The sequence below is a fragment of the Ursus maritimus genome, unplaced genomic scaffold (assembly GCF_017311325.1).
Source record: "Ursus maritimus isolate PB19 unplaced genomic scaffold, ASM1731132v1 scaffold_14, whole genome shotgun sequence".
Taxonomy (NCBI): domain Eukaryota; kingdom Metazoa; phylum Chordata; class Mammalia; order Carnivora; family Ursidae; genus Ursus; species Ursus maritimus.
This window is the reverse complement of record NW_024423786.1, coordinates 40,314,858-40,339,092: the sequence shown is the minus strand read 5'-3', so window position 1 is coordinate 40,339,092 and position 24,235 is coordinate 40,314,858. Positions and strand designations below refer to the sequence as shown.

The window sequence follows — 24,235 nt, the reverse complement described above, 5'->3', positions numbered from 1 at the left end:
CCCATCGTTTGGCCCCACAGCCTGTGAGGGAGTCCGAGCCATTCTGAGCCACTACAAAAACCTGGCTAGGGCGCCATCTGAAGCCCTACAGCTCCCACGCTCCAGCAATGGTGCCTGACTGCTGACCTCTCCGCCTGCGGTCCCGACATGGGGCAGAGGTGAGGAGGGCGGGCCTTCGGGGCAGAGAAAAGCAGCTGGGACCAGTGGGCACAGACAGACCAGTGTGGCTCCTGCTGTCTTAGGGACAAGGACTCTGAGACGACTTTATTTCGGGCCACTGAGAGGGAAGGAAGGGACTCCTCTTGGAATCCTATCAGCCCCGGGTCTCTTCAAACTCCGTGAAGACCTGAGTGGGGGGTGGGGCCTCTGGTCAGAAGGGAAAGGAGGCTGGGGTCTCTGGGCTTAGGCAGTAAGCAGACAGCCAAGGAGGAGAGCCTCGTCAAGATTTGAGGGCATTTCTATTTGGCAGGCTGGCCTCCTGCTGAGGCCAAGGGTGGTCTCAGTCAAAGGGGCATCGACCCCCAGCCCTACAGGCCCAGCCAGCAACACAAGACCCAACAGGGACAGTCTCGACGCTCACCTCCAGCTACGAATGAGGAAACACCACCCTAGGCGGCCTTCACACAAGGCACACAGCTGGGTCGGGGTCCCTGCCCCGGACACCTGGAGTATCCAGGAGCCCCTTCGAATGTCCCAAGCAAGAGGGGTGTGGGGAGCCCAGAAAAGGGCCCCAAGACCCACTCTGCCTGGAGTCGCCTGTTCTAGAGTCCTCCTCTCCCAGTTCCTCTCCAGACGACAGGACACGGATGGTGGCCTGAGAACACTTGCGCTGCAGACAGAGCAGGGCCCCTGAAGGGACTCCGACCCCTCCGCCTCGGGTTGCAGGCTCCCTAGCCCATCCTGAATGGGGTTCTCACCGCAGCCTCACGTGAGGGTCATGAGAAATCCCCCCACGCACACACCCATGACCCAGGGTACAGATCCCACGTCCCCACCGCGCGCCCCCCCCCCCATGCCTGCCAGGCACGGCTGCCACCCTCCTACCAAGGGAGGGGCTGGGCCGAGCCCACACATGAGGCGCCATGCAGTGTGTTATCTTTTAATGAAGAGCTGGGTCAGTGGGGCCACCGCTCTCCCCCAGGCGCCTGCGGCAGGGGCCCCTCACCATGGGCGGCCTCTGAGGCAGGGTGGCCCGGAGGCAGGCAGCCCCGCTGGGGGGTCAGTTTGCGGCGGCCTGGCAAAGGCATTCCTCTCTCAGACCTAGGAACGTGGCAGCAGCAACAAGGCCAGAGGCAGCTCAACTGAGGTCAGGGATGATGGAGGACGGGCCAGGAAGCGGGACTCTCCCCCCCGCCGAATCCCAGCAGGATGAAGGCCAGTGTTCAGGAACAGTACGGTCTCTCCAGGGGCTGGCGGCCCTTCCAGCCACTCTCTGGAAGCCCTTAGTCCCTGACTCCCCACAGGCTGACGTCACACACACAAAATAGCCCACGGGGTCACTGGGCTCAGGAAGCAGGCTGGGTACCACCCGTCCGCCTCAAGGCCCCAGGCCTGCGAGGTAGGTCCAGCAGGGCCCAGGCCAGAGGCCCCCGGGGACCGGGAGCCACCTTGCACTAACTCAGCTTGTCAGGCACTACAGGCATCTAAGAAGGGAGCTTCTCCCTCAGGGCTCCAGGGCCGCCCGGGCGGGGCAGCAGCAGCGGCAGGCCAGGGCTGGTCAGGTCCCTACAGGTCCGTGACCTTGTTCTCCACCGCGGCTGCGATCTGCTGCAGCCGGTAGCCCAGCTGCATCTTCTGCGCCGTGCCGTCCTCCTCCAGGGCAGTGATGATCTGCAACAGAGGCCGGCCGGTCAGGGCCGCCACCGCCCCACCCGCAGGCGCGACCGGCCCCCCAGAGGCTGCGGCAAGCCCCAACACCCGGCAAGCCCCCTCCCTTCCTCAGGGCCTGGCTGGTGACGTCAGCATAGGGTCTTCCAGATGCGAGAGGTGAGAATGGGGTACTCTACTCAGTACTTAGCACTCACGGTAACAAGCATCCATCTCCACCGGGAAGGTTCTAGTGGAGGCCACCTGCACCCACCATGCTGGCCTTTTCGCCACAAACCCCCAGGAGCCCTGTTCCAGCCATCGTGGCCCCCCTTGCCCACCAGGCAAGAAGCGTTTCCTAATTTCCTATCGTCAGGTGCTGGGCAAGGAGCAGGGACCCCACAGCGAGGGGGCCCATGCGATCCCACCCTCATGGACTCCCCGCTGGGAGGACAGACACAGACCCAACACCACAGCTACAGAAGCAGAAGTGGGGGCTGCCACGGGGGGCACAGCGGGGCCCGGGAGGGTTCTCCACCCCGTCTGCACGAGGGCCTGTGACGCATCACACACCCCCGCCTCCCCCACGCGGGGGCTCGCACTGCTGGGGCAAGGCCACCGTGCCCGGGATTCACACGCGTGCGTCCCTCCTTTGTGAAATGACTGTCCTCACCCCGGGCCTGGGCCACGAGGCAGGCTCGTCCTCTCTGACCAGCAACAGCCCCATCGCTGGCCACACAAACACGTGGGTGGGCGATTCCGGCAGGCACTTAGCACGCTGACTTGGAAGTGCTCTGATCTCGAGGCCCAGTCCTGGAATCCCCCCGACAGCCCCCTTGCTGGCTCTGTTGTGCCCACCCCCGGCAGGACCCTCCTCTCTGACAGCACAGGCTGGCCGTGCACAGCACACAGCCACTGTGGACTCAGGTAGGGATGCGGGTCAGGGCAGGAACAGGTGGCGGCTGTGTGTCCCTCCCCCATGCCACCTCCAAGCCCTGGCAGATCCCCCGGCAGCCCTGCCCCAATGCCTAGGATCCCTGCTGCTGCCAAGGAGCCCAGATGGAGAAGACAAGGCCGGGTTAGAGCACAGCCAATACCAGGGCACACCCTGCGCCGTGCCCGGGTATGGGGGGGACCACAAGTCATGGCCCCTCTCGCCATTAGGGCTTGGGGCTCTGAGCGGTTCTGCCCACCTGGTCGTAGTACTTGTTGATGTACTTGTAGAGTTCGTGCAGGGCCACTCGTGCCCCGAGGTCTCCAGAGTAGTTCTAGGGAGGAGACAAGAGATGAGAGATGAGGGGTATCACCAGCCACAGGACCCCTGGGAAACGGAGGAGGAGGTGGCAGAAGGGACAGGCCCTGAAGCAGGAAGCCCCATCGACACACCAGGGCTCCCGGTCTACAGCGTGAACAGGGCCCTGCCTCTCTCCCCTCGAGGCACAAGCCAGGAGCCCGGGGTCCCAGATGGTGGCAGGGCCCCGCAGGACAGGTGCTGTTTACACGCTGTCTGCTCTGATGTCAGTCTGCTCTGATCTCCCTCACGTCTCCCCTGAGGTCACACCAGACCTCTAGGGGCCGTCTGGGAGTCTGCCCCTCCTCATCAGGACCACGGGGCTGAGATCACCTGACCCGTGGCGCTCCTACGGGGGTCAGGCGAGTGGACACAGTGCCCCCACCCAGCAACACCCCAAATGGCCGCGGCTGTCGTTACTGGGTGTGGCTGTGGTCCGTATCATTGTTTCCAAAACACTGCTTGTAAGCTCCCTGAGTTTACATCTGGGGGCTGTTTTAGGAGTAGGTGGGGGCACATCTACACCCCTGAGGGAAGCAGAGGGGTACGGAGACAAGGACAGGCCAACCTGGACAGTCCGGGACGGATCCCAGCCACCCCACTGCCTCGGACGCATCGACCCCAGACCCCAGACGGGCTGCAGGCACCCAAGTACCTGGCTGAGTGAGGTTAGGAGGCCGCTGCCCGGACAAGCCCCTGCTGCTCTGTAGTGAGATGCTGGGAGCCCTGGTCTTTTCTAGTGGCCATTTGGAACATTCTGCATTTATGATGATGGTATGTGTCCTGCCCCAACCAGCTCACAAGATTGCTGAGGTCCCCAGGGCTTCCTTGCAAAAGAGCAGGACCCTCATGGCAGGAGACCTGTGCCCAACCCAAGAAGCAGAGGGAGGGCCATACCCGAGACAGCTCGGCCAGGATGGAGTTCATCTCTTGATCGCTGGCAGGGACGGTCTGCCTGATGTCTGCGTAGTACCTGTCAGAGACCGTGCGTACGGCAACTGCCGGGTAAACGAGCCTCACCCCAGCAGGGCCCACCCCTGGGCTGCAGCCATAAACATCCAACCATCTGTCCACCCATCCTCCCTCCAGACTCATCGCCTCACCCTCATACCTTTCCACCATCCGTTTGTAACGGGGAATATCTCGAGCATATAAAAGTTTGTTGATGGGGGAGTCCTGGGCACCAGCAGGAAAGAAAGAGGAGAGGCCCCTTGGGGTAACCAACTGTCCCGATTTTCCCAGCACCGCTTCAGTTTTAAATATTCCAGGAAACTCTCAGTCCCAGGCAACCAGGATGGTTGGTCCCCCTGGCCCATTTCCTTCTGCAAGGACCTCTTCCGCCCCTCCCCTCCACCAATGTCCGGCCTCTGCTTCTGTCACCTCGAGCTTCTCCCCGAATTATTCCCAGGTCACTTCTCAGCTCCATCTGCCTCCACCTGCATCCAGCAGGGAGACGGCGTGCAAGGTGGGAGGGCGCGGCGCCGTGTGGGGCCCTAATGCTGCTTCTCCACGTGCTGGTCGCTCCCCGCGTCAGCATTTTAAAAACCAGGAAACTGACCCAGGAATTGAGTACCTTGCCCCACACCACCTCAGTGGCCGAGCTGGCACCTGAAGCAGGTCTCTCAGGTCAGAACCCACAATCTTACACACCCAGACACCTCCTCCACCACCGAAGTGGGTTCCGATCCCAGCTCTGCCCCCCGGCCGTGGGCTCTGGGCAGCACGCTTCCGTTCTCGGCACCCACCGCCTCGGCCTACAGCTGCTGGGAGGGGGAGGCCAGAAGGCGCCACCCTGTGTGGGCAGCAAGGCCTTCCCGGGCCTGAGTCAGCACGCGTGCCTTCTCACCAGCTCTCTGTGGGGGGCCCCTGGCATTCCTCGTTGGACTACTCCTGAGCTGCCCAGCAAGCAGCCGCACTTTTGCTGGGAAGGGGACGCAGTGTGAAGGTTGGGCAAAAACCCAGCCACCGCTCAGCATCCACCCACCGGGGCCCCTGGGGCCAGGAGGGGCCTTGGGGTTTCTCAGTTCACTGTAGACAGAGTGACGGGAACACACAGAACAAAAATGGGCCCCGAAAGACAGCGCTGCACAGAACTAACATTCTGTTTCTCCACCGGGGTCTAGACATAGGCCTCTCAAGAGGTAACAGGCTCCCTTCGCGGGCCTGGCGAGCCACCAGCCCTGCCGGCTGGGTGGCTGAGCAGTTGCGACAGTGACCCCTTATCTGTCATGGGACTCTCCTGGCTCTTACTCCTGTGACAACACCCCAGCACTGCCCCGTGCTACCAGACAGCCCTGGCCCCTCCCGTCTGCTTCTCGGCTCTCCTCACCAGCCCCTCGCTCACGCCTGGCACTCACTGCCCTGGTGTCTCCTGTCTACACTGCCATGGCAGGCAGACCCCCCCTCCACCCCTGTGGAGGGGGCGATGAGAAAGACGCAGGGGTCGTCTCTGATCCCTGGGCCTCTGGCTTGGAGAGGTGAGCCCGGACTTGGAGGAGGTGAGCCTGAGGTGATGGGGCGGGGGGCACCAGGTGGTTTCCAGGTGAACAGGTGGCTTCGACAGTCACAGAACAGCCCCAGGCTGCCTGGTGGATTTGGTTCCTGAGGGGTCATCTCCGAAGACGGGGGCACTGTCGCTCCCGGGGACCACGTCCGGCCGGGGGCTGGAGTCACAGGCCTCCCCTAGCCGTCGTCCTGGACCTTCTCTGGACCTTCTCGGCCAAGCCCGGAATCTGCGCGCACACTGCACGGCCCACCCCTGTCCCCCACTCGCCCCGCCCCCCATGCTCCCCTCCGTGCCCACCTCCCCCTCCCCACTCACCCGGCCCAGCTTGTGGTCGGCCAGGGTGCAGGCATCCATGAAAGTCTGCGCAATGACCAGGAGCACCGCGTCCATGTTATCAGACGTCTGCACGTCGAACACAAACTGCGGGTTTTTTATTATGTTGATCCAGAACCTCAGGGGCAGGCTGTGGGCGGGGCGGGCGCGGCCGATGAGCGTGCTGGGCAGGCAGGAGACCCCGCGCACGCCCCGCCCACCGGGCCCCGGCCCCACCCCCACCTGTTGGTCTTCCAGATGTGCACGGTGTCCTGATCGGAGATGCCGTGCTGCTGGGCCTGCTCATCCAGCAGGTCGAAGAAGTACTTGACGGCAAGCGGCACGGGGCGGCTGGTGCTGAGAATCACCTGGAACAGGTCGTCCACGAACTTCTGCAGGGTGCCCTGTGGGAGGCGGGAAGCACCGGAGCAGGTACAGTCAGCAAGCGGACCTCAGCCCCCGCCCGGCCTCGGATGCCTCGTGGCACTATGGCCCTGCGAGCCCCACCCCACCCGGAATCCTGTAAGTGGTGGTCCTCGCCCACGGCCCAGACCGACCGCCTGCCCGCCCTGGACCCCAGCCTCCAGCCCACGCTTCCCGCCCCACCTTCATGGACAGCAGGCGAGTCAGGTAGATCTCAGGGATGGCCTTGGCTCGCTCGCGCTCCCCGCCCCGAAGGCTGCCCCTCCGGGGCCTGGGAGGCTCCGGCTCCTCACTTGGCTTCACCAGGTGCCAGGGCCGGATGCCCCCCTCGTCCACATCCTCCAGCATTGGGGTCCCTGTGCCAAGACGCCGCAGCTCGTCACCCCTCATCAGGTACCACCTTCCCTGGGCCCCCAGGGTCCTGCCAACTTCCAGGAGTGGAGGCACGGGTTGAGGGCTTCTCTAGGTGGAAGGGAAGCAGACACCAGCCCACCCTAAGGTGCAGAGGACTTTGCCCATTCCTGGGCACTGGGCAAAGCGAGGACAGAGGACAGTGACTGGGTGGGGACTGGAGGGCAGGAGGGAGTACTCACGCTCTCCAGGGACATAATCCTGGTTTTCCCGGAGAACATGCTTGGTGAGGCAGGGGACCAGGGCCACAGTTGCTCCGTCTGGGACCTGCTGATCACAGCTGGTGACCCCTCCACCAGCCCCACCCCACCGTACCCCTCTTCCCGCTCGTACCCCTCCCACCTTGTAATGCTGCAGGGTGTTCAGACGTCTCCACAGACCCTGGACCTCAGAAGTCACATCCTCGTCAGAAAGAATGAGATGCCCAGCCACCCCAGATCGCCACTCTGCAAGAGCAAGGTGGGACTTAGTTCCGGCTCCCGGGACACCCTTCCTGCAGGTGGAGCCTACCTCCTCCTCCACCGGGACAAGGGCCTCACCATCAGGGGGCAGCGTCACCCAACCTCTGCAGAGACTAGGCTGGGGACCCCTCACCAGGAGAGGGGCTGTGTAGAGGGATTCCACAACCCACCACTACCCCATGCCCACTGAGCAGTATGCTGCCCCTGCAGGGCTGGGCCAGGGCCAGCCCAGCCTTCACTCTGGCTCAGGCCCCCAGGCTACCCTTCCCCTCCACCCTCACCGACATCCAGGGTGCGGGGGTCTGGCCGCTGGGCGAGAGGTACTCCTTTATAAAGCTGGTCCAACATCTTCTCTTTGGCCTGGGAGATGGTGTCACAGTCCAGGACCTTGACAGGCACACCCTGGGCCTCTCCCGCGCCAGGCCCCACAGCCAGCAGTGCGTTCAGGGTCTACCAAGGCAAACACGGGAGCAGTCAGGGCTTGTGCCGCACACGGGATGACCAAGACGCGGGGATAGGGACAACCCAAGAGGAAGCCACTGCCTCTGACCTCCAGGCACCAGAGAGTCCCTAATTTTTGTCTCTTCACCTGCCGACCCCTCCTTGGGACAGCGGCTCCCTCCACTGTGACCCCAGCACCTAGCACAGAGCACTAGGTAAATGGGTGAATGGCAGAAAAAACAAGTGAACACAAGGCCCTCTTAACTTAGGTCCCTAGGTTCCTCGCTCAGCTGATCAGGAGGCACCGAAGAGAAGCCTGCATGAGAGGTGACGAGTCCCTACCAGCCTGAGAGAAGAGCAGGTCTGCCGGAGCCTGAATGAGATTTTCCCAAAGGCGCCCTGCATGGGTCACCGGGGGTGACTTCCGGGGAAGGCACCCTGCATGGGTCACGGGGGAAGGCACCTCGCGTGGGTCACTAAGGAAAGGACTCCACTAAGGGGAAAGCAATCCAGAGGAAGAGATGGCCAGGGCTGGCAGAACTGGCTCCCAGCTTGGTGGGCGCATCACATCCCTGGCATGACACTCGTCAGGCAAACACTCAGGCCCTGGCCCAGTCCAACGACTTGGACTGCTCCCCAAACCCTGGCAGTGTCCACACTGACCCCACCCCAAGCCTGAGGCCCTATTCTCCAGGCCCTCTGCCCCAAGGACGGGCCCTCCAGCCTCTATCCTCTAGACTAAGCTCGTCGGAGGGCCTGTCTGGCAGGCAGCCAGAGCCAGGCTAGCCGGACCCCAGACACAGACACGCATAACGAGCACACGTGCTCAGCCTCACCGGGGCTGACACCATGGTGCGCGAACGTGTTCACACGCTCTGTCCCTGCCTCCGTCCCTGCGTCCCTCCCTCCCTTCCTGCCTCCCTATCCCTCTCCCTTCCTCGCTCCCTCACCAGGGGACGGTACTCCACATCCTCTCTGAGAAGCCGGTTGTCATTCAGGGTGTACTTGGCTTTGCCAGTCACGCTGTCCACTGGCCCCTTGTCCACTTGATGCTTAATTCCCCGGAAGAGCATGTACAGCGGCTCCCCTACTGAGTCCTAGGGAGGTGACGGGCAGTGAGGACCCCGGGGCAGACGGCAGGCATGAAACGGGAGCTGCATGGGACATGGCCCACGCTGGGGACGAGGACGGGCTGCAGAGGGCCTAAGGTGACTGAGCCATGCCGTGCACGAGTGGATGAGCCGCCCGGGGGCCAGCAGCCGTGGGGTTCAGAGCCCGCTGCGCCCTGCCTCTCTCACCCGCACGAAAGTGTACAGGCAGATGGACATCCAGTTGGTAAGCAGCTTCTCCACCACAGTCTCGGTCCTGGGATGACAGGGAAGAGGAGGGCAGGTCAGGAGGGGCGGCCTCGGGGCTCCCGGCGCTGCAGACCCCTAAGCCCCAGAGGGCGTGCCTCAGCTCCCGGCTCCAGCCCTCGCAGCCACCCAGCCCCATGGCTTCCGGCAGCCACACAGACCTGCGCAGCATCAGCTTGGGGTTCTTGGCCACGTACTGGGCCACCAGGTCACTGAGCAGGGTGCGGAGGATGTCGGTGAAGTACTCAAGCTTCCCATGCAGCGCCACGGTGAGCAGAGAAGCCACGTAGGCACGGTCCCGAGCCGAGAAGGTGCGCTGGCTCTCCAGGGTGTGGATGAACTGGTGCCGGGGAGACGGACGGGACAGGGAGGGAGGGGCCGATTCAGAGCCGGAGGGACAGAGGTGGAGCTGGGGCAGGAGGGGTGGGACCAGGAGCCCCGCCCCCAGCTGTGGGCGGGGTGGGGGGGGCTTGGCACCTTGGTGAGGAAGAGTTTGCTGTTGAGCAGGTTGGAGAGCTGTCCCAGCCCTTGTTCCACAGTGGGGCGCCTGCTCTCAGGGACACCCAGGTCCCGGTGCAAGGGCGACTCCTGGTGCCCAGGGAAGAAGACCCTCTCGGCATACACCTTATAGTCGAGGAAGGGGATGCCACTGCCCAGAAGGTCACTGGTGAGATCGGTCATCTCGGTCATGAGGTCTGTGGAGCAGAGGAGGCCGGGTTGGGGCGCGGACCCCACACCACGGGAGCAGGCTGGGGCAGAGTCCTGCAGCGCCTTCCGGGCCTCCGCTCTGCAGCCTCACCTGTGAACTCCTTCTTGCAGCGGTCCCGCACGCTGCTCTCCAGATTCTCCAGCTGGATCTGGACCTTCTTGTAGTCCCTCAGGGCCTGCTTGCTCTTCCTCCTGCTCAGCGCCAAGGTCAGGAAAGGGGAGGCCAGACAAGGCCAGAGCCCTTTCTGGTGCCCCAGGCCCCGGGCCGTCTACCCCAGCCTCACCCTGGCCCAGGCTGGCACCGTCTAACACGGCCATGCCCGGCCAAGCCAAGGCCTCGCCCAGAATAGCTTAGCCTGTCCCGTCCTGGGCAAGTCACACCCCATGTCCAGTCTAGCCCAGCGGTTTTTAGCCCAGGGATCAACAAACTACAACCAGGCCAAACCTGGCCCACGACCTGTTTCTGCCAATAAAGATGTGCTGGCACATGGCCACACTCGTTGAGGTTGCCTCTCGTCTATGGCTCCTTCTGCATGGTCACAGCAGAGTTGAACCGCTGCAACTGAGGCCCCCTGGCCCACGAAAGCCTAAAATCGGTACTCTCTGGTACTTTCCAGGAACGTTTGTTGAGCCCTGGCCTCGTCTGCCCTTCCCATCCAGCCTCACCCGCCTCGCTGCCCCAGGCCAGCCACACCCGGCTGCACCCACCTGTATATGAGGACAATGATGATGACACCCAGAGCCAGAAGAGAGGTGCCCACCCCCAAGCCCACCTGGGCAGCCATGGGAAAAGCCACCGGGCTCTCGCCATCGTACTGCACGTGGCCCAGGGAGAAGCGCAGGTTCCCCATCTGCACCTACACGGGAAGCCCTCTGTGAGCAAGGTTTCAGCGCGTGCGCAATGCCCGGCCCGGCCCACACCCACCTACTGACCGTGAACTCAGGCAAAGCATCAGGCACCTCTCGGAGGGCGTGGTGCTGGGGCAGGGGCTGCTCCATGGGGGGCTCACAGTACAGGTGGTGGCGGGTCAGCGTCTTCACCACGCAGGGGCCATCCCCTATCATGGCCACCACCTCCTCCTTGGACATCGCAAGGTCCAGATTCTCCCCCTGGAACACGAGGTCACTGATGGATCACTCCGAGCTCTCCCCTAAGGCGAGGAGCTGGCGGTCACTCAGATCCTATCCCCCCAAATGTGGATCGGACGGGCCTGACACCCACCCCAGGAGCAGGGCTGATGAACCTCAGCACCTCTTCCCCTGCAGGGGGGTGACAGTCCATGGATATCTTGCAAGCTGCCCCCTGACCCTCCTCTGCCCTTCCCATCCTTCCTCCTCACATTCTCACTTCTCCAGAGCTAAAAATCTGGGCCATATAAAGTTGCCCCCCAATCCTGCCCAGTTACTCACAAAGCCAGAGCCCCTAGTGTGCCTGCCGGCCCACCAGGTGAATGACAATGGGCTGTCCACCTACGGCCTTTCGGAACGCCCACCTACTGCATGTGTCAGAACCCACGCCAAGGGTTTGTCCGCGTTGAGCCAGGCTGCCAAATGGGCATCGGCCCAGGCGCCTACTGCGTACCGTGCCTCCCCGCTACTGCGTGTGCCAGACCATTTACATACCGTCATTCAGACTCCTGCCACGGAGTGTGCTGGGACCCGGGCGACAGGACCCAAGCCCCGGCCAGACGCGGCAGGCTAGGCAGCCCACCACCGGCCCCTCAGCCCTCACCACATGCAGGGAGTCCCCTGGCTCTTGCTCGGCTGCCATGCCCCCCTCCCCCAGCAGCAGCGTCCAGCAAAGCAAAGGGTCTGGCGGCCCCACTGTGTCCGAGCGGGAACAGTACCTCCACAGAGAGCACACTCCCAGGCTTGTGCCGGAACGGCGTGGCGGGGTCCTCGGGGTTAAGGGGCTGCAAAGTGGGGTCGGCCTCATAGGAGAAGGGTGTGGGGTTCAGCGTTGCGAAGTCAAAGACCAGGTTGTCAAGGATAAATTCCACCCGGACCCAGGGGTCCTCGGGCAGGCCTGGGAGGGCAGGCGTGTGGCACGTGATGAGCTGAGAAGAGTTCACGTGGCAGGGCTCCTCAAACTGCGGCAGAGGGAGGAAAGACAGGGGAGGGTAAGTTGAGGGCCACGCGGAAAGAGGTCCTGCAAGGACGGGGAGATAGCCTCCTCGGTACCCGCCACCCATGGCCGTGCACGGGGTGGAACGTGGGGTGATGTGGGGGACGGCTAGCCCTGTGCAAGCAGGGGAGGCCCACGGGTCTCCTACGTGATGACCGCCACAGGAAGCCCCGGGGGAGCACGCTGTTTCCGGGATCACGCGCCGCCTCCGCCCAAGCCCCTGGCTCGGCTGCAGGGCTCTTGGGGCCACAGTCACTCGGATCCTTGGTGTCTGCACCACATCCAAATTCTGGCCATGGACCCATATCTTACGTCCTCCACTGCAACACAGACCATGAACCGCTGGGGGCTTCGCAGAACCCGGCTAGCCCAGCCCCAAGCACACACGCCCCTCTCCCCACCAGCGGCACGGGAGTCACAGCGTCTACAAAAAGCCCTGCAACCTCCCCACGTCCTAGAGCTGCAAAGACCCCCCACTCCACGCTGGCACATGCCAGGCAGCCATGCCCTTGGCCCAGCACCTGAGGAAGCTCTTGGTGGGGCCAGCAGAGGTGACATTGGGGTCTGCTGTGTACTCGAACTGGCTGTGTTGAAGCCTCCGCTCAGTGGCCCCAAACCACACAGCCACAGGGAGCGTGGCAGGCGTGGGGTAGGGGCTGGTCTCACACTGCAGCTGCTCGGCCTGCTGCTCCAGCAGCCTAGGGAAGGGAGGGGCGAATGGAAGGCGGGCCAGGAAGGGGACAGGGATGATTCCAGGACACAGGACCCACTCGGGCCTCTGCCCACTTCCCTCGGGGCTGACTGAAAGCTCCACAGGTGACCCTGGAGGCCACCTTCCCACGACAGCCCCTGCTTAGGGAGGGTCTGGCCACTTTCTGATGGAGCAGACCTGGCCCTCTCCCTCCTTTCCGCTCTCCCCAGCATCCCACCCCTCTGTCTTCTCCCTGGAGCACGTGGATTTTTGCCGAATGTGGAAGCAGCCCTCACAGGTGACAAGGCTGGTCTCCAACTACGACTCGGATGTCCTCCAGCCGCCCAGTTAGGAGCTTGGAGCCGTGTAGGGTCAGGTGGGTGCCCCCGGCTCTGGGGCCCCGGGTCGGGAAGATGGAATGCACCTTCGGGTCCTGTGGGAAGGGGGATGGGGAGAGATAGGCAGGCATGAGGCCACAGAGAGGCAAGGGGAGCCTGAGGCAAACGAGAAGGCCGTAGGGTGGGAAGCCCCAGGAGGGCAAAACTACATGGGCTGGGGGAGCCACTTTACCTGGTAGGCAAAGTTGTGCTCTGAGACACCGCGTCCTCTTCCTGGCACCTCCACCGTCACCACGCCAGCCACCTCCCCCAGGCTGGCCTCAGTGATACACACGAAGCTGTGGGCACAGGGCAGGCTGGGGTGCCAGGGCCACACCAAGGGTCCCTCAAATGGACCCGGTTGCCCCCTCCCTGCCCCACGAAATCAGGTGTTGTTTCCCGAGGTTGACAGAGATCCTCTTGCTTCGGAGGGAATTCCTCAGGGCACACCAGGGGGCTCTGGCATTGGAGAATTCACATTCGTGGTTTCAGTCATTCAACTAAAGCCCCCTAACGAAGAGGAATTCACCTCTCTGTGTGGCACAAATCTAGAAGGAGCCCTGTAAGGCTGGCTGCGGGGATGAGGAGCTGAGCAAACGAGGGACCTAACTGCCACCATGCGCCACACCACTTGCAAAGCGGTGGCAACTTGATTTCCTCATGAAAAAAAAGTCCCTGGAAGCCTCTAGTCAGGTCTGGAGGTAGAGGGAAAGGGAAAGTGAGCAATCTAAGAAAATGCTGGTTCTCGGCCAGAAAACAGAAGCTTGGGGCGAATTAATTTCCCCAATGTGAAGCTGGCAGCGGCGCGATTCCGTGACATGGTCACACTCACTGCCAGCACTTTGGAAAACAGAGCAAGTGATATGTAAAGTACCCAGGAGAGACTTCAACCAGAGAATACTTTAATCTCTTTATAAATCACTTTGTAAGTTACTTGAGTCCCGTGGTTCTAGAATCATTAACAGTCTAGACAATCCCCTGAAAGTTTTTGGTCATAACACATTGAGTGGGAAACCACGTGCTCTAACAAAGTCTGGTTTATTTCTTATTATTTTTTTAAGATTTTGTTTATTTATTTCAGAGAGAGACAGTGAGCAAGAGAGAGCACAAGCCAGGCGGAGGAGCAGAGGCAGAGGCAGAAGCAGACTCCCCTCTGAGCAGGGAGCCTGATGCAGGACTCCATCCAGGACCCTGAGATCGTGACCTGAGCCGAAGGCAGACGCTTAACCAAATGAGGCACTCAGGTGCCCCCAAAGTCTGGTTTAAAATATAGATTACAAGGGGCGCCTGGGTGGCTCAGTGAGTTAGCGTGTCTGACTCTTAATCTCAGCTCAGGTCACGATCTCAGGGTCATGACATTGAGCCCTGCATCGGGCTCCGCAGTTAAGGTGGAGCCTGCTTAAGATTCTCTCTTCCTCTGCCCCTCTTCCCCATCCTTCTTCCACTGCCACTTGCACACATGTGCGGGCTCACTCGCTCTCTCTCTAAAAATAAATAAGGACGCCTGGGTGGTTCAGTTGGTTAAGTGCCTTCGGCTCAGGTCATGATCCCAGGGTCCTGGTATCCAGTCCCACATCGGGCTCCCTGCTCAGCAGGTAGCCTGCTTTCTCCCTCTGCCTGCCACTCCCCCTGCTTGTGCTCCAGTGCATGCACTCTCTCCGACAAATAAATAAAATTTTCAAAAAAAATTAAAAAATTAAAAAAATAAATAAAACCTTTAAAAACAAATAATAAAATACAGATTACCAAAATAAATAAGCTCAATAAGATACAGATTACGGGGCCCCAGCACCAGCCTACTGAATCCAGATCTCTGAGGGTGGGCGCAAAGGACCCATTCCATGGTGGCTTTGGACAGCTCTCCAGGAAACCCTGATATTCAGCCGGGTTTGGGATTGGCTGATTGTGGATATCTCCTTGGGAATTTCCCGTGTGGGCACCTTTGGGACCTGCAACTTTCAGCCAGGCTACCAGAACCTCTATCAGCTACAGGCCCTGGGAAGGCAGCCGGGGTCCCAGGGACTGGACTGTGGAGTCTGCCACTCAGCAGGGGAGCCCCAAGTCCGTCCTCCTGAGGCAGTGCCTGGGGGAGAAAGGGCAGCTAGCGGAAGGCTAGCCCCTGAGCACAGCTATCTGGGATCTGAGAACCTCGTTATCACAACTACGTCCCCGGTCACCGGAAAGCCAGGTGAGAACACCTGGACAGGGCCACCTGTCAGCTCTAGGCAGAGACCGGGCCTCGGCCCAGCAGTGACTCCCCAGCAGTCCAGGCCGGGAACATGCATGTCTGTGCACCCTAGCTCTGAGGCATTGTGACCAGAAACAGGGAAAGGGGGAGAGGGAAGGACAGATGAGTAGTGGGTGGGCAGCCGTGAGCAGGAAAGCCAACTGGGGAGCCCATGCGGTGTGCCCAACTCCCGTCGGTCCGGCCAACTCACCTACTAGAGACCTCGTACTCCTGAGCGTCCACAGCACAGGGCACGCCAGCCACCTTGACCGTGTCCTGTACGTCCTGCACATGTTGGCCCAGGTTGGAGCCCCTGATGGTGACACGGGTGCCTCCGTCTACAGGCCCAGTCAGCGGCTCCACCTGTTCCAAGACATGGGCTGCTCACCTCCACCCACCAGTCAACCCTTGGCAGCCCAGACAGGCAGACCCAGCCTCCCACCTTTGGGCCCCCTGGACCCACAGCACCCCCGCTATCCCTCTAGAGGCAGTGGTGAGGAAGGGGCACACCATGTTTCAACGCACCGAGTGGATGAGGGGTGCGGGGCACTGCATGGCCACAGCTTCAGCCTCGCCACAAGCCTCCTGGGCCACGCAACGTGGACGCTCTCCCTTGCACCACACACAGCCATACTGGGGCCTGGCAGTTTGGCAGCGGCTGCAGTCCCCGTGCCCCACGGAGCAGTCGTACAGTACCACTGGGGGCAGCAGAGACAAATGTGAGAGACAGGTGTGGAGGAGCCCCCGGCCCCAGAGGCCCCAACTAGCTCACCATGCAGCCCGTCGGCACTGTCCACACGCAGACGGCCAGCCCGACGCAGAAACAGCCCCACACGGAGCTCTGGCTGCAGAGCCTCATAGCTGAGCTGGAGAAATGGGAGTGGGGTCAGAGCCTGCGGCTGGGGGAGGCATCAGGCCTGGGGAGGGGGCTGGCACAGAAAGGACCAAAATGACCGGTTGTGGGAGCACAAGGTCAGAGATCAGAGTTGGGGAGCAGGGACCCCGAGGCACACAGGGTCAGAAGCCAGAGCCGGGGCACCCGGACTCCCAGGATGAACATGGTGCAGCCAGCTGAGGTCGGTGGCCGGCCTGTGGCCAGCACGCCCTCGCCCACCCGGGCCCTCGTGACCCACACCTGGTGCCGCCAGCAGGTCACATGACACTGGGTATCTGGAGGTGGCTCGCACTCGACCCAGGCCTTGACCGCCACTTCATGGCCCTCCAGTTCCATCACGCACTCATAGTCTCCTGGGCTGTCCTGGGGGCAGAGGACACAGCTGGTGGGGCAGCTGGAGGGGAGCTGGGCCCGGTGAGGCCCCCAGGGGCCCCCAGCAGAGCCCCCGGCTGGGGACTGAGGGCCAAGCCCTCTTCCTGCTCTCTGGGGCTTGTGTACAGCTGGGCAACAGCCTGGGAGGCCACAAGCCCACCTGCAACGGACACACTCACCTGGAAGAGGTGCAGGTTCCTGCCCAGCAGCCGCACTTGTCGTTCCACGTGCACTGGCATCAGCGTGGAGCCCTGAACGCTATCTACACAAGGGCAGGAGCTCGCCCCCCGGGTCACCTCCTCCTGCAGACACCAAGAGCAAGGCAGTCTATGGAGCCCACCCTGTCAGCCCAGGGGTTCCCCGTGCAGAACCCGGGGCCCAAGGCCAGCTTGGAGCTGCAGAACCCACCCTGCCCCTCGATCCCTCCCGACGCAGGATCCCAAGGCAGGTAAGGGGCCGAGTCTGCCCTGTGCCCCCTCCCCTGAGGCCTCCTTCCTGGGCTGGGCCTCACCAGCTCCCAGAGCCCGGGGGTGTCGTATTGGTAGTCGAGGCTGGACAGGAGGATGAGGGGGGCAGGAGGGCCCTCGTGCTCAGCCGAGTCTCCATCACCTGAGAGGAGGGTGGAAGTGGAGAAGGCGGGCGTGTCACCCCCCGTCCACTCGTCCGCCTCAGGCAGCTCGCCGCCTTCTCTCATGAGCCAGTCCAGAGCAGGCTTCGCGGAGCCAGCGGCCCCTGGGAAAGTGGTGGCGGGAGCGGTGCCGGGGGGCTGGTCCAGGAGTGCCGCAGAGGGGTCGGCCTCGGGGCCGGGGTCTGCAGGGGCGGGGGGCAGTGCTGCTGCCTCTGAGGGCGATGGGTGGGAGGCTGAGAGGTCCTCGGGTGTGGCCGTGGGTCCGGAGTCAGTGGGGGCAGGGACAGCGGTTCCAGGTCTGTGGGGGGGGTTGGGAGGGGGAGGTTCCTCATGGAGAGGTGACTCTGTGGAGGCTGAGGCGGGTATGGGACCAGGACCCGCCCCTGGCCCCCAGGGGCTGAGCAGGGAAGGCCTGTCGCCAGGTGGGACATCCGAGGCTGTGGCTGTGGAGGGCGCCCCAGGTTCCATGGGAAGGGTGTCGGGAGCAGGGGTGACTGGGGCCTGGGGGGTTTCGGGTGGGAAGGGGGTGGGTACATCTCTTGCCGGAGGGGCTGGGGAGAGAAGCGGGCTCTGAAGGGGGAGGCAGAGACAGACAGGAGGGGCCGCTCAGCAGGCAGGCGCGGGAGCAGGTGGCAGGCAGGCAAAGGGTGTGTTAAGAGGAAAGGAGACCAAGGGAAAGAGAAACAAAAACAGCCCGTTAATTCTCCAAAGGAGAGAGGGGAGGGCAGGCTCCAGGGGCATCTGTGCTGAGGTGGGGCCCAAGGCCCAGACCTCCCCTGCCGCTCAGCCACAAACGTCCTCTCCCAAAACTCCAGTGAGTCCACCGCACACAGCAGCTCGGGTGCTCACGCCAGAGCCTCGCGTGGGCAGGCAGGCACACAGACCCCGGGCCAGCAGAGAAACCCGCACAACCCTGTGGGGCCCGGCTGGGGGTCCTGCTCACCTGATGGCTAAGCACCACGGGCCCAGCGTCACACAAGGCCTTGTGCGTGCACAGCTGCTGCCAGACACACCAGTTACACCCCCAGCGGCTGCTCACACAGGCCTGGCACCTGCACAGAGCACAGCCATGGGGCAGGGGTCTCCGTGGGGCGGGGGGCGGGGCTGGGGGGCGGGGAGGAACTCACTGTGCAGACGGGCGGAGCTCAGTGACTGCTACACAGTCATAGACAGACAGCGAAGCTTTGGCAATCACCACAGCACCGAACCTGAGCTCCACGCTCATGGACACGTGGTCTGCAAAGCAGGAGAGAGGGCCCGGGCTGAGGACCGGGGTTAGCAGCCTCAGGGCGGTGGAGCACCCGGGGTCTGGGGAACATGGTCCACAGGGCACAAAATGGGCACTTGAGGGGACTGGGGACTAGTTGGGGGACTCGAGAAAGGTGCTACTTCAGGGCTCCTGGCCCAGAGTCACACCTCACCCCAACCGCACCCCTTGGAGCAAGATGCGAAGAGGGTGGGGCTCCCAGGCCCCAGAGCTGGCCCCTTCTCTCACCCACCGGCTCCTTTCAGCAGTGCTGGGGCCTCACTAGGGTCTGGGGACGGGCACATCACACCAGAACTGGTCAGCAGGGCAGGACTCTGGTGATCCCCAAACTGGCAGGAATAGGACTCCCCTGGCCACAGAGGTGGCAGGTCAGGGACCGACAGGAAAACCTGCCAAGAGAGGCCAGGATAGACTCTTGGAGCCACTGGGCAGCAGACCAGGGCCTGTTCCCTGGGCGCCCGAGGACAGCAGGCTCAGGGGCTGGTGGCCGCCAAGGGCTGGTGGTCCCAAGCCTTCACAAACGCCCTCTAGCCTGGGTCAGAAAGAGAGAAAGCAAGGCCCCACGAGAAGTGACTCGTAGAAGGCCCTGTGGCATTAGGAGCAGCTGACACTAAAACACGAGATCCTGACCCACCACCGGAGCCCTCCCCATGAGGGCTGCGCCTGCGTTGCTCATTCACCTCCCTCCGCTCCTCTCGGCTGATGTTGGCAGGACTCACGGCTGCCACCTGCAGACAGCCCCGCTCAGGCTGGAAGCTCCACAGCCACCGCTCTGGGCCCTGGCCCCGCGAGCACTCGGAATGGCGACTGCACCTGCACGAGAATGATGGGGATCCACCTTCATGGGGCAGGGACGCCCCCAATACTGGGAAGCTGACCAGGATTCTCAGGTGGGCTGTGACACTAGGCTACCTCTGCCCTGGCAAGGCACTGATGCCCAGGATGGAGGACGGACGAAGGAGAGTGGGGCATCCCGGGGTCAGGGGGTGCAAGTCAAGGGTCAAGGACCAGGAATACTGGACAGGGCAATTATGCAGGTGCAGCGAGGGCAGGAGGCTGGACTGGGGGTTGGGGAATGGGTCAAGGGTCAGGGGTCAGTGGAGCACTGACCTGCCAAGGAGCACACACCACCCACAGTATGGGTCCTTGTGAGCAAGACAAGATGCACAGTCCAGGTGCTGAGAACAGGAGGCCACAGGAACCTTGAGAAGCTATGACAGCAATCCAAACACCAGTGACTCATGGGTCCCCGGCCTGGCCCAAGGCCCCTCCCAGCAGCCGGCCCCCAGCTCTCGCCTGGCACTCACTGTGTTCTGGGTCATGACATACAGATGTTCGAAGGCCCCATCAAAGGTGAGGTCTCTGCTCACGGCAGACCCCTGCTGGATGTTCTGTGTGGAGTATGGGTGGCCATCACTCCCCGGGCCCAAGTAGACCTGAGGTCAGAGACAAGTTCTGGGACCCAAGTCCATGGCCATAGACCCAACGCCCTCTCCTCTCCCCGCAATGAAGCAATTTACAAGCAGAGTGCTCTCCTAGGCAGTACAGGTCACGCCACCCAGCCCTTGGGGAGGGGGTGGGGGAAGTCATAGGTAAATACTATCCAGCCCTGGAAAGAGAAGCATAAGTCATCTCTCCCAGCCTTGGAGCCAGGGGCGTGTCACAGATCCCTCATCCCCACACCAGGGATCAAAGGTGTAGCTCTGCCCAGGCTGGTCACCAGGAGCCTGTTCCCTCTAGACCCTGGGGCAGGACCCAATACCTCCTGTGCACTCACCCTGTGCAGTTGCCCTTGACTGTCACCCAGGAAAGCAATGGTGTGTCCATCCTCCACGGTGACTGCTACGGCTGTTAGCTGAACCCCTGGCCACTCCAGAATGGGTGTGGCTTCCAGGGGCACATGGCTGGCCATGGGGCTGGGTGTGTGATCCGAGCCACAGGGATAAGCATCCAGGGTGTCCTACAGGAAGCAAAACCAATAATGTCCCCCCTGGATATCCCCATCCCCTGGCCCAGCCAGCTCTCCCTAAATGATTCTCTCTTCTCTACTGGGCCTCCTGGGACAGCCATATTCCCTCTCTTTGGGAGCCCCTAGACAGCCTCATCCCCACCCCAGTCTCTCTGCTGGCCTCCCTGACATCGCCCACAGCTGCATCCTTCGCGTGGCCTCAGCTGCCTTAGACAGACTCCAGCAGCTCTTTACCCCAGTCTTGACGCCCCCCCATCTAGGGGTCCACCCTCCCCCACCCCTGGCCTTGCCCTGGTTTATGCACTCAGTCTTCCCCTGGACCACTTGTCCAAAGCCTCCCAAAGCTGTGTCCTCCTGTCCAGGTCTGCTCCCCTAGGTCCCTGCCACCTCTCCCTCACTCAGTCCCCGCGTCATCCATCCAGAAGCTAGAACCAAACAAGTTTCAACCTCACCTGCCTCCCTTGCTCAAAAACCTAAAACAGGGCCCATCGCCCTACATTCTAGGTCCCTGCCCCATACCCTAGAATCCTCAGTCCACCCATGCAGATACCCCCCCTGCAGCATCCAGTCCAAGCCCAGCTCTGAACGGCTGGCTCTTTGACCTCTGCGCACCACGATTTCAGGAAGGCATCTCTCCAGCACCCAGACACAAAGGAAGCACATTGCCTCTGTTGACCTGATCAGCCCCCACACCACCGCTAGCTTCCCTTCAGACTCCCCGGGCGGCTGCCCAGCTGTGGCTGCCAGACAGGGATGAGCTGGGACTCACCACCGGCAGCTGTGCGCAGTTGGAGTTGACATCGTACTCGATGTAGGCCACCTCCACGCCGTCCTCTGCGCGGCCCTCCCTAGTGTAGCAGGCATCTCGCGTGCGGTTAGCAAGGCGGTCCACCTCGTGCAGAGGGAAGGCGCAGAGGGCAGAGGCTCCCGACACCCCGGCAGCTGCTGACGGAGGCCGGCCCACGGTGGGGGGACCGGCCGAGGAGAAGGCTGCAAAGAGCACCTCCCCCTGGGCCACCTCCAGGGACGTGGCCACAGCCGCAGCCTGGATCAGCCCGTAGCGGCCGCCCTGGCAAGCCAGCGGCAACTCCACATAGGAGTAGTAGTGCTGGTCCCGGAGGCACACGCGGGACACATAGGCACGGAAGGCTCTAGACTGAGCCTGCAGGTCTCGCCGCAGGAACAGGAAGTAGGCACTGGCCCCGCGTGCGAAGGCGCTCACGAAGTGGTGGCTGTACTCGGAGAGGCGGCCCACGGCCAACTTGGCTGTCTCCTCATAGGAGAAGGCAGTTTGGGGGTCCAGCGGCCACAAGGTCCGAGTTGTGATGGGGGGGATGCCACCCCCCACACCCCTGCTGGTGTATCCCCGCCCCACGAAGAGAAGGGGTTCCCCAGCCAAGCCCTGGGCCACCAGTCCCACCGTGCTGACCGCAGGGTCATTGGCGGCCACGTACTGGGTGTCCCCAGGGCGCTCAGGCCGCAACAATAGCTGTTCGAGCTGCCCCAGGCGCCGCAGCTCACAGACCCCCTGGTGCACACTCCCGCACACCACCAGGGCCCCTGGGCTCACCAGGAGCAGCTGGTTCAGGTTGTTGGTAGCCTGGGCCTGGGGGCACTCGTCAGGCATCACAGGGGGCAGGCAGTCCCTGCTATCTAGCACAGGGCCGGTGGGCACAGTAGCCTCCAGCTGCAGCCCAGGGCTCAGCTGGAACAGGAAGTTGGTGGCCCCTAGGTAGAGAGTGCCTGAGGTGGGATCCCGTGCCAGATGCTGCAGATGTGTGCCATTGGGAGCGAAAGCAGCCGGTGGAGGGGGCTGGAGGGTGAGGACCCACCCGGCCCAGAGCGCCTGGAGAAGAGCTGGGCCGAGGGCAGGCATGGTCACCTAACAAGGAGAGAGACAGAGTGCTGAGGAGCCACTGGGGGGACAGAGCCATCACACTGCCAAGGTAATCCTAACCTGGGGAGTAAGCAGAGGAGGCCTAGGCTTAGAGGGAACTGTGGTCCAGGATGACCCTGGCCACACACTAGCAAGGGGCAGGAGATCTTTCCTGGAGACTTCAACACGGCCCGTTTTCTGCAAGCACTTCTGTCTCAGGAGACCTCCATCCCACCCCAGCTCCCCTTCGCCCTGCACTGCCTTATGTCACACAGGGTACCAGGGGAAGGGGCCAGAGGGGCAGAGATGTGGGAAACATCCCATCCCCAGGGACTGGGGCCTGGAAGAGGCAGGAGCACAGGTGAGAGGAAGGAGGGGCCCAGAGCCCCCAGGAGGGAGAGGACACCTCTGCACAGATGTCAGCTGCCTGGGGGGAAAGGGGGAGGGCAAGTTCCCATAGGCCATCTCCACATTAGAGCGAGCGAGAATCAGATGGAGGGCCTTTCAGGCTAGAAATCCAGAAGGGATCCACAGAAACCAATGGCAAGATGAGGGAGGTTGAGGTTGCCAGGTGGCTGGGACCTGAAAGACTGGACGCTGCCTTGGAGAGCCCTAAGAAGAAGCGGGAGTCACACTTCTCCACGTGCCTCGGTGTGAGGTCAGCCTCACCTGGCAGGGCCGGCTGGATCAGGAGACAACAGCATGACCTGTGTGGGAGTCACCTAGCCAGGGAAATAGCAGAGCATGAAGCTGGGGCTGGGCTGCAGGCATGTGGGAGCCCGGGCTCCCCTTCCCGCTGCCCAGCCTGCCAGTGGAACTGGGCCCAGCCTGGCCCTCGGCCACCAAACACATTCCACAGGGGACGCCTCCTCAGAGCCCACACAGGGAGGGGGAGGGCAGCGGAACCAGGCACCCTCAGGGCCTGGGAAAGGGCAGCTAGGAAGGAGACCCACGGTTGGCAGGGCCCAGCCCCCCAGCATGGCCCTGTCCCTCTGCAGCCCCTTGTCCCTTCCTGGCACTCCCTCTCACCCTCTGCCCAAATTCTGTCACAGCACCCAGGTCTACACCCTCCACACGGGCCAGGGGCCGTCCTAGCCCAGACTGACACCAGTACATAAGCAGACGCAGACTTGCACACACCAGGAAGCACACATGCCACTGGCCCTGTGTATGCACACCCACACACAATCACACGGGCAGATGCATGCAGACGCATCGTGTCCACGTCACAGATGTAGAAGCACAGGCCACACACCCCACACACTCAGACACCTGCACAAAGACACAACCTCTTTACACAAACACACACATTGCACAGACAGGCATTCCACACAAGCACATGTCACACCCACCCACATTCAGACACCCACACACACAGATTCATGCGCACTTCCCTGGTTCGAGCCCTAAGGCCTACAGGGCCGCGGAAGCCAGCACATCTCTTGCTATTTCTTCTCCTGCAGGTCAGAGCAGAGCCAGGGCCCAGGGTTGGGGGGAGGCTTGTCCCAGAGGAAGTCACTATGTCCAGCTGTGTTCCCCATCCCCAGGGCCTCCTCAGACCCTGGGTGCCTGCTCTCCTCCCAGATCCCTCCCTGTAGGCCCCAGCTAAAGCCTGCTGGAGCAGAAAACCATGGCAACACCATCTTCCCCAGCCCCGGGGGGTCCCCAGCCAGGAACACCAGGTTGATGAAGTGCTGCTCCCAGGCCAGAGAGATACTTCCCCTACTTGCCTCTGCTCAGGCCACGTTGCCTGGCCCCTCCCGCCACCCAGCTGCCAGTCTGCCTAAGGGAGAGCGTCCCTCAGCCCGGGGTCGGCTCCTCCCAGCCAAGACCCCGCCAAGGTGCTGCTGAGACTGTCCCAGAGTGAGAAGGCTGGGCCTGTCCGGGAGGAGGGTCCAGCAGCCTGGTGGGAGCAGGGGAGCGGTGGCCACAGCCCAGCTGGGCACTGCTCCCGAAATAGCTTGGGGGTTTCCATTTTTAGTGTGCGGAGAACAGGGCAGCTCTATGGGAGCAGGAACAAGGCCGCCTCTGTTTGTTACCCGAGGGGGTGGGGGAAAGGGGATAGCAGGGAGAGTCGTGAACCCAGGGCTATGG

The 24,235-nt window shown here is 62.5% G+C and overlaps 1 protein-coding gene across 1 annotated transcript; it reads right to left on the bottom strand.

The window, feature by feature from the left end:
- Positions 1-1,085: 1,085 nt before the first annotated feature.
- PLXNB1 (plexin B1) lies at positions 1,086-22,180 on the bottom strand. The gene is made up of 36 exons (XM_040628870.1): positions 21,035-22,180; positions 20,074-20,256; positions 19,604-19,732; positions 19,407-19,507; positions 18,977-19,109; positions 18,529-18,685; positions 18,157-18,265; positions 17,973-18,081; positions 16,913-17,599; positions 16,581-16,703; positions 16,270-16,392; positions 15,907-16,000; positions 15,660-15,832; positions 15,346-15,497; positions 13,101-13,206; positions 12,827-12,963; positions 12,361-12,537; positions 11,988-12,159; positions 11,562-11,804; positions 10,648-10,824; positions 10,423-10,571; positions 9,806-9,906; positions 9,484-9,701; positions 9,168-9,346; positions 8,950-9,016; positions 8,602-8,748; positions 7,492-7,660; positions 7,092-7,195; positions 6,932-7,016; positions 6,522-6,694; positions 6,159-6,319; positions 5,919-6,066; positions 4,209-4,273; positions 3,995-4,070; positions 3,000-3,074; positions 1,086-1,830 (listed from the first exon to the last, which is right to left on the bottom strand). Exons 1-36 carry the CDS (start codon positions 22,139-22,141, stop codon positions 1,726-1,728), a joined length of 6,414 nt encoding a protein of 2,137 aa, XP_040484804.1. The 5' UTR covers positions 22,142-22,180; the 3' UTR covers positions 1,086-1,725.
- Positions 22,181-24,235: the final 2,055 nt, after the last annotated feature.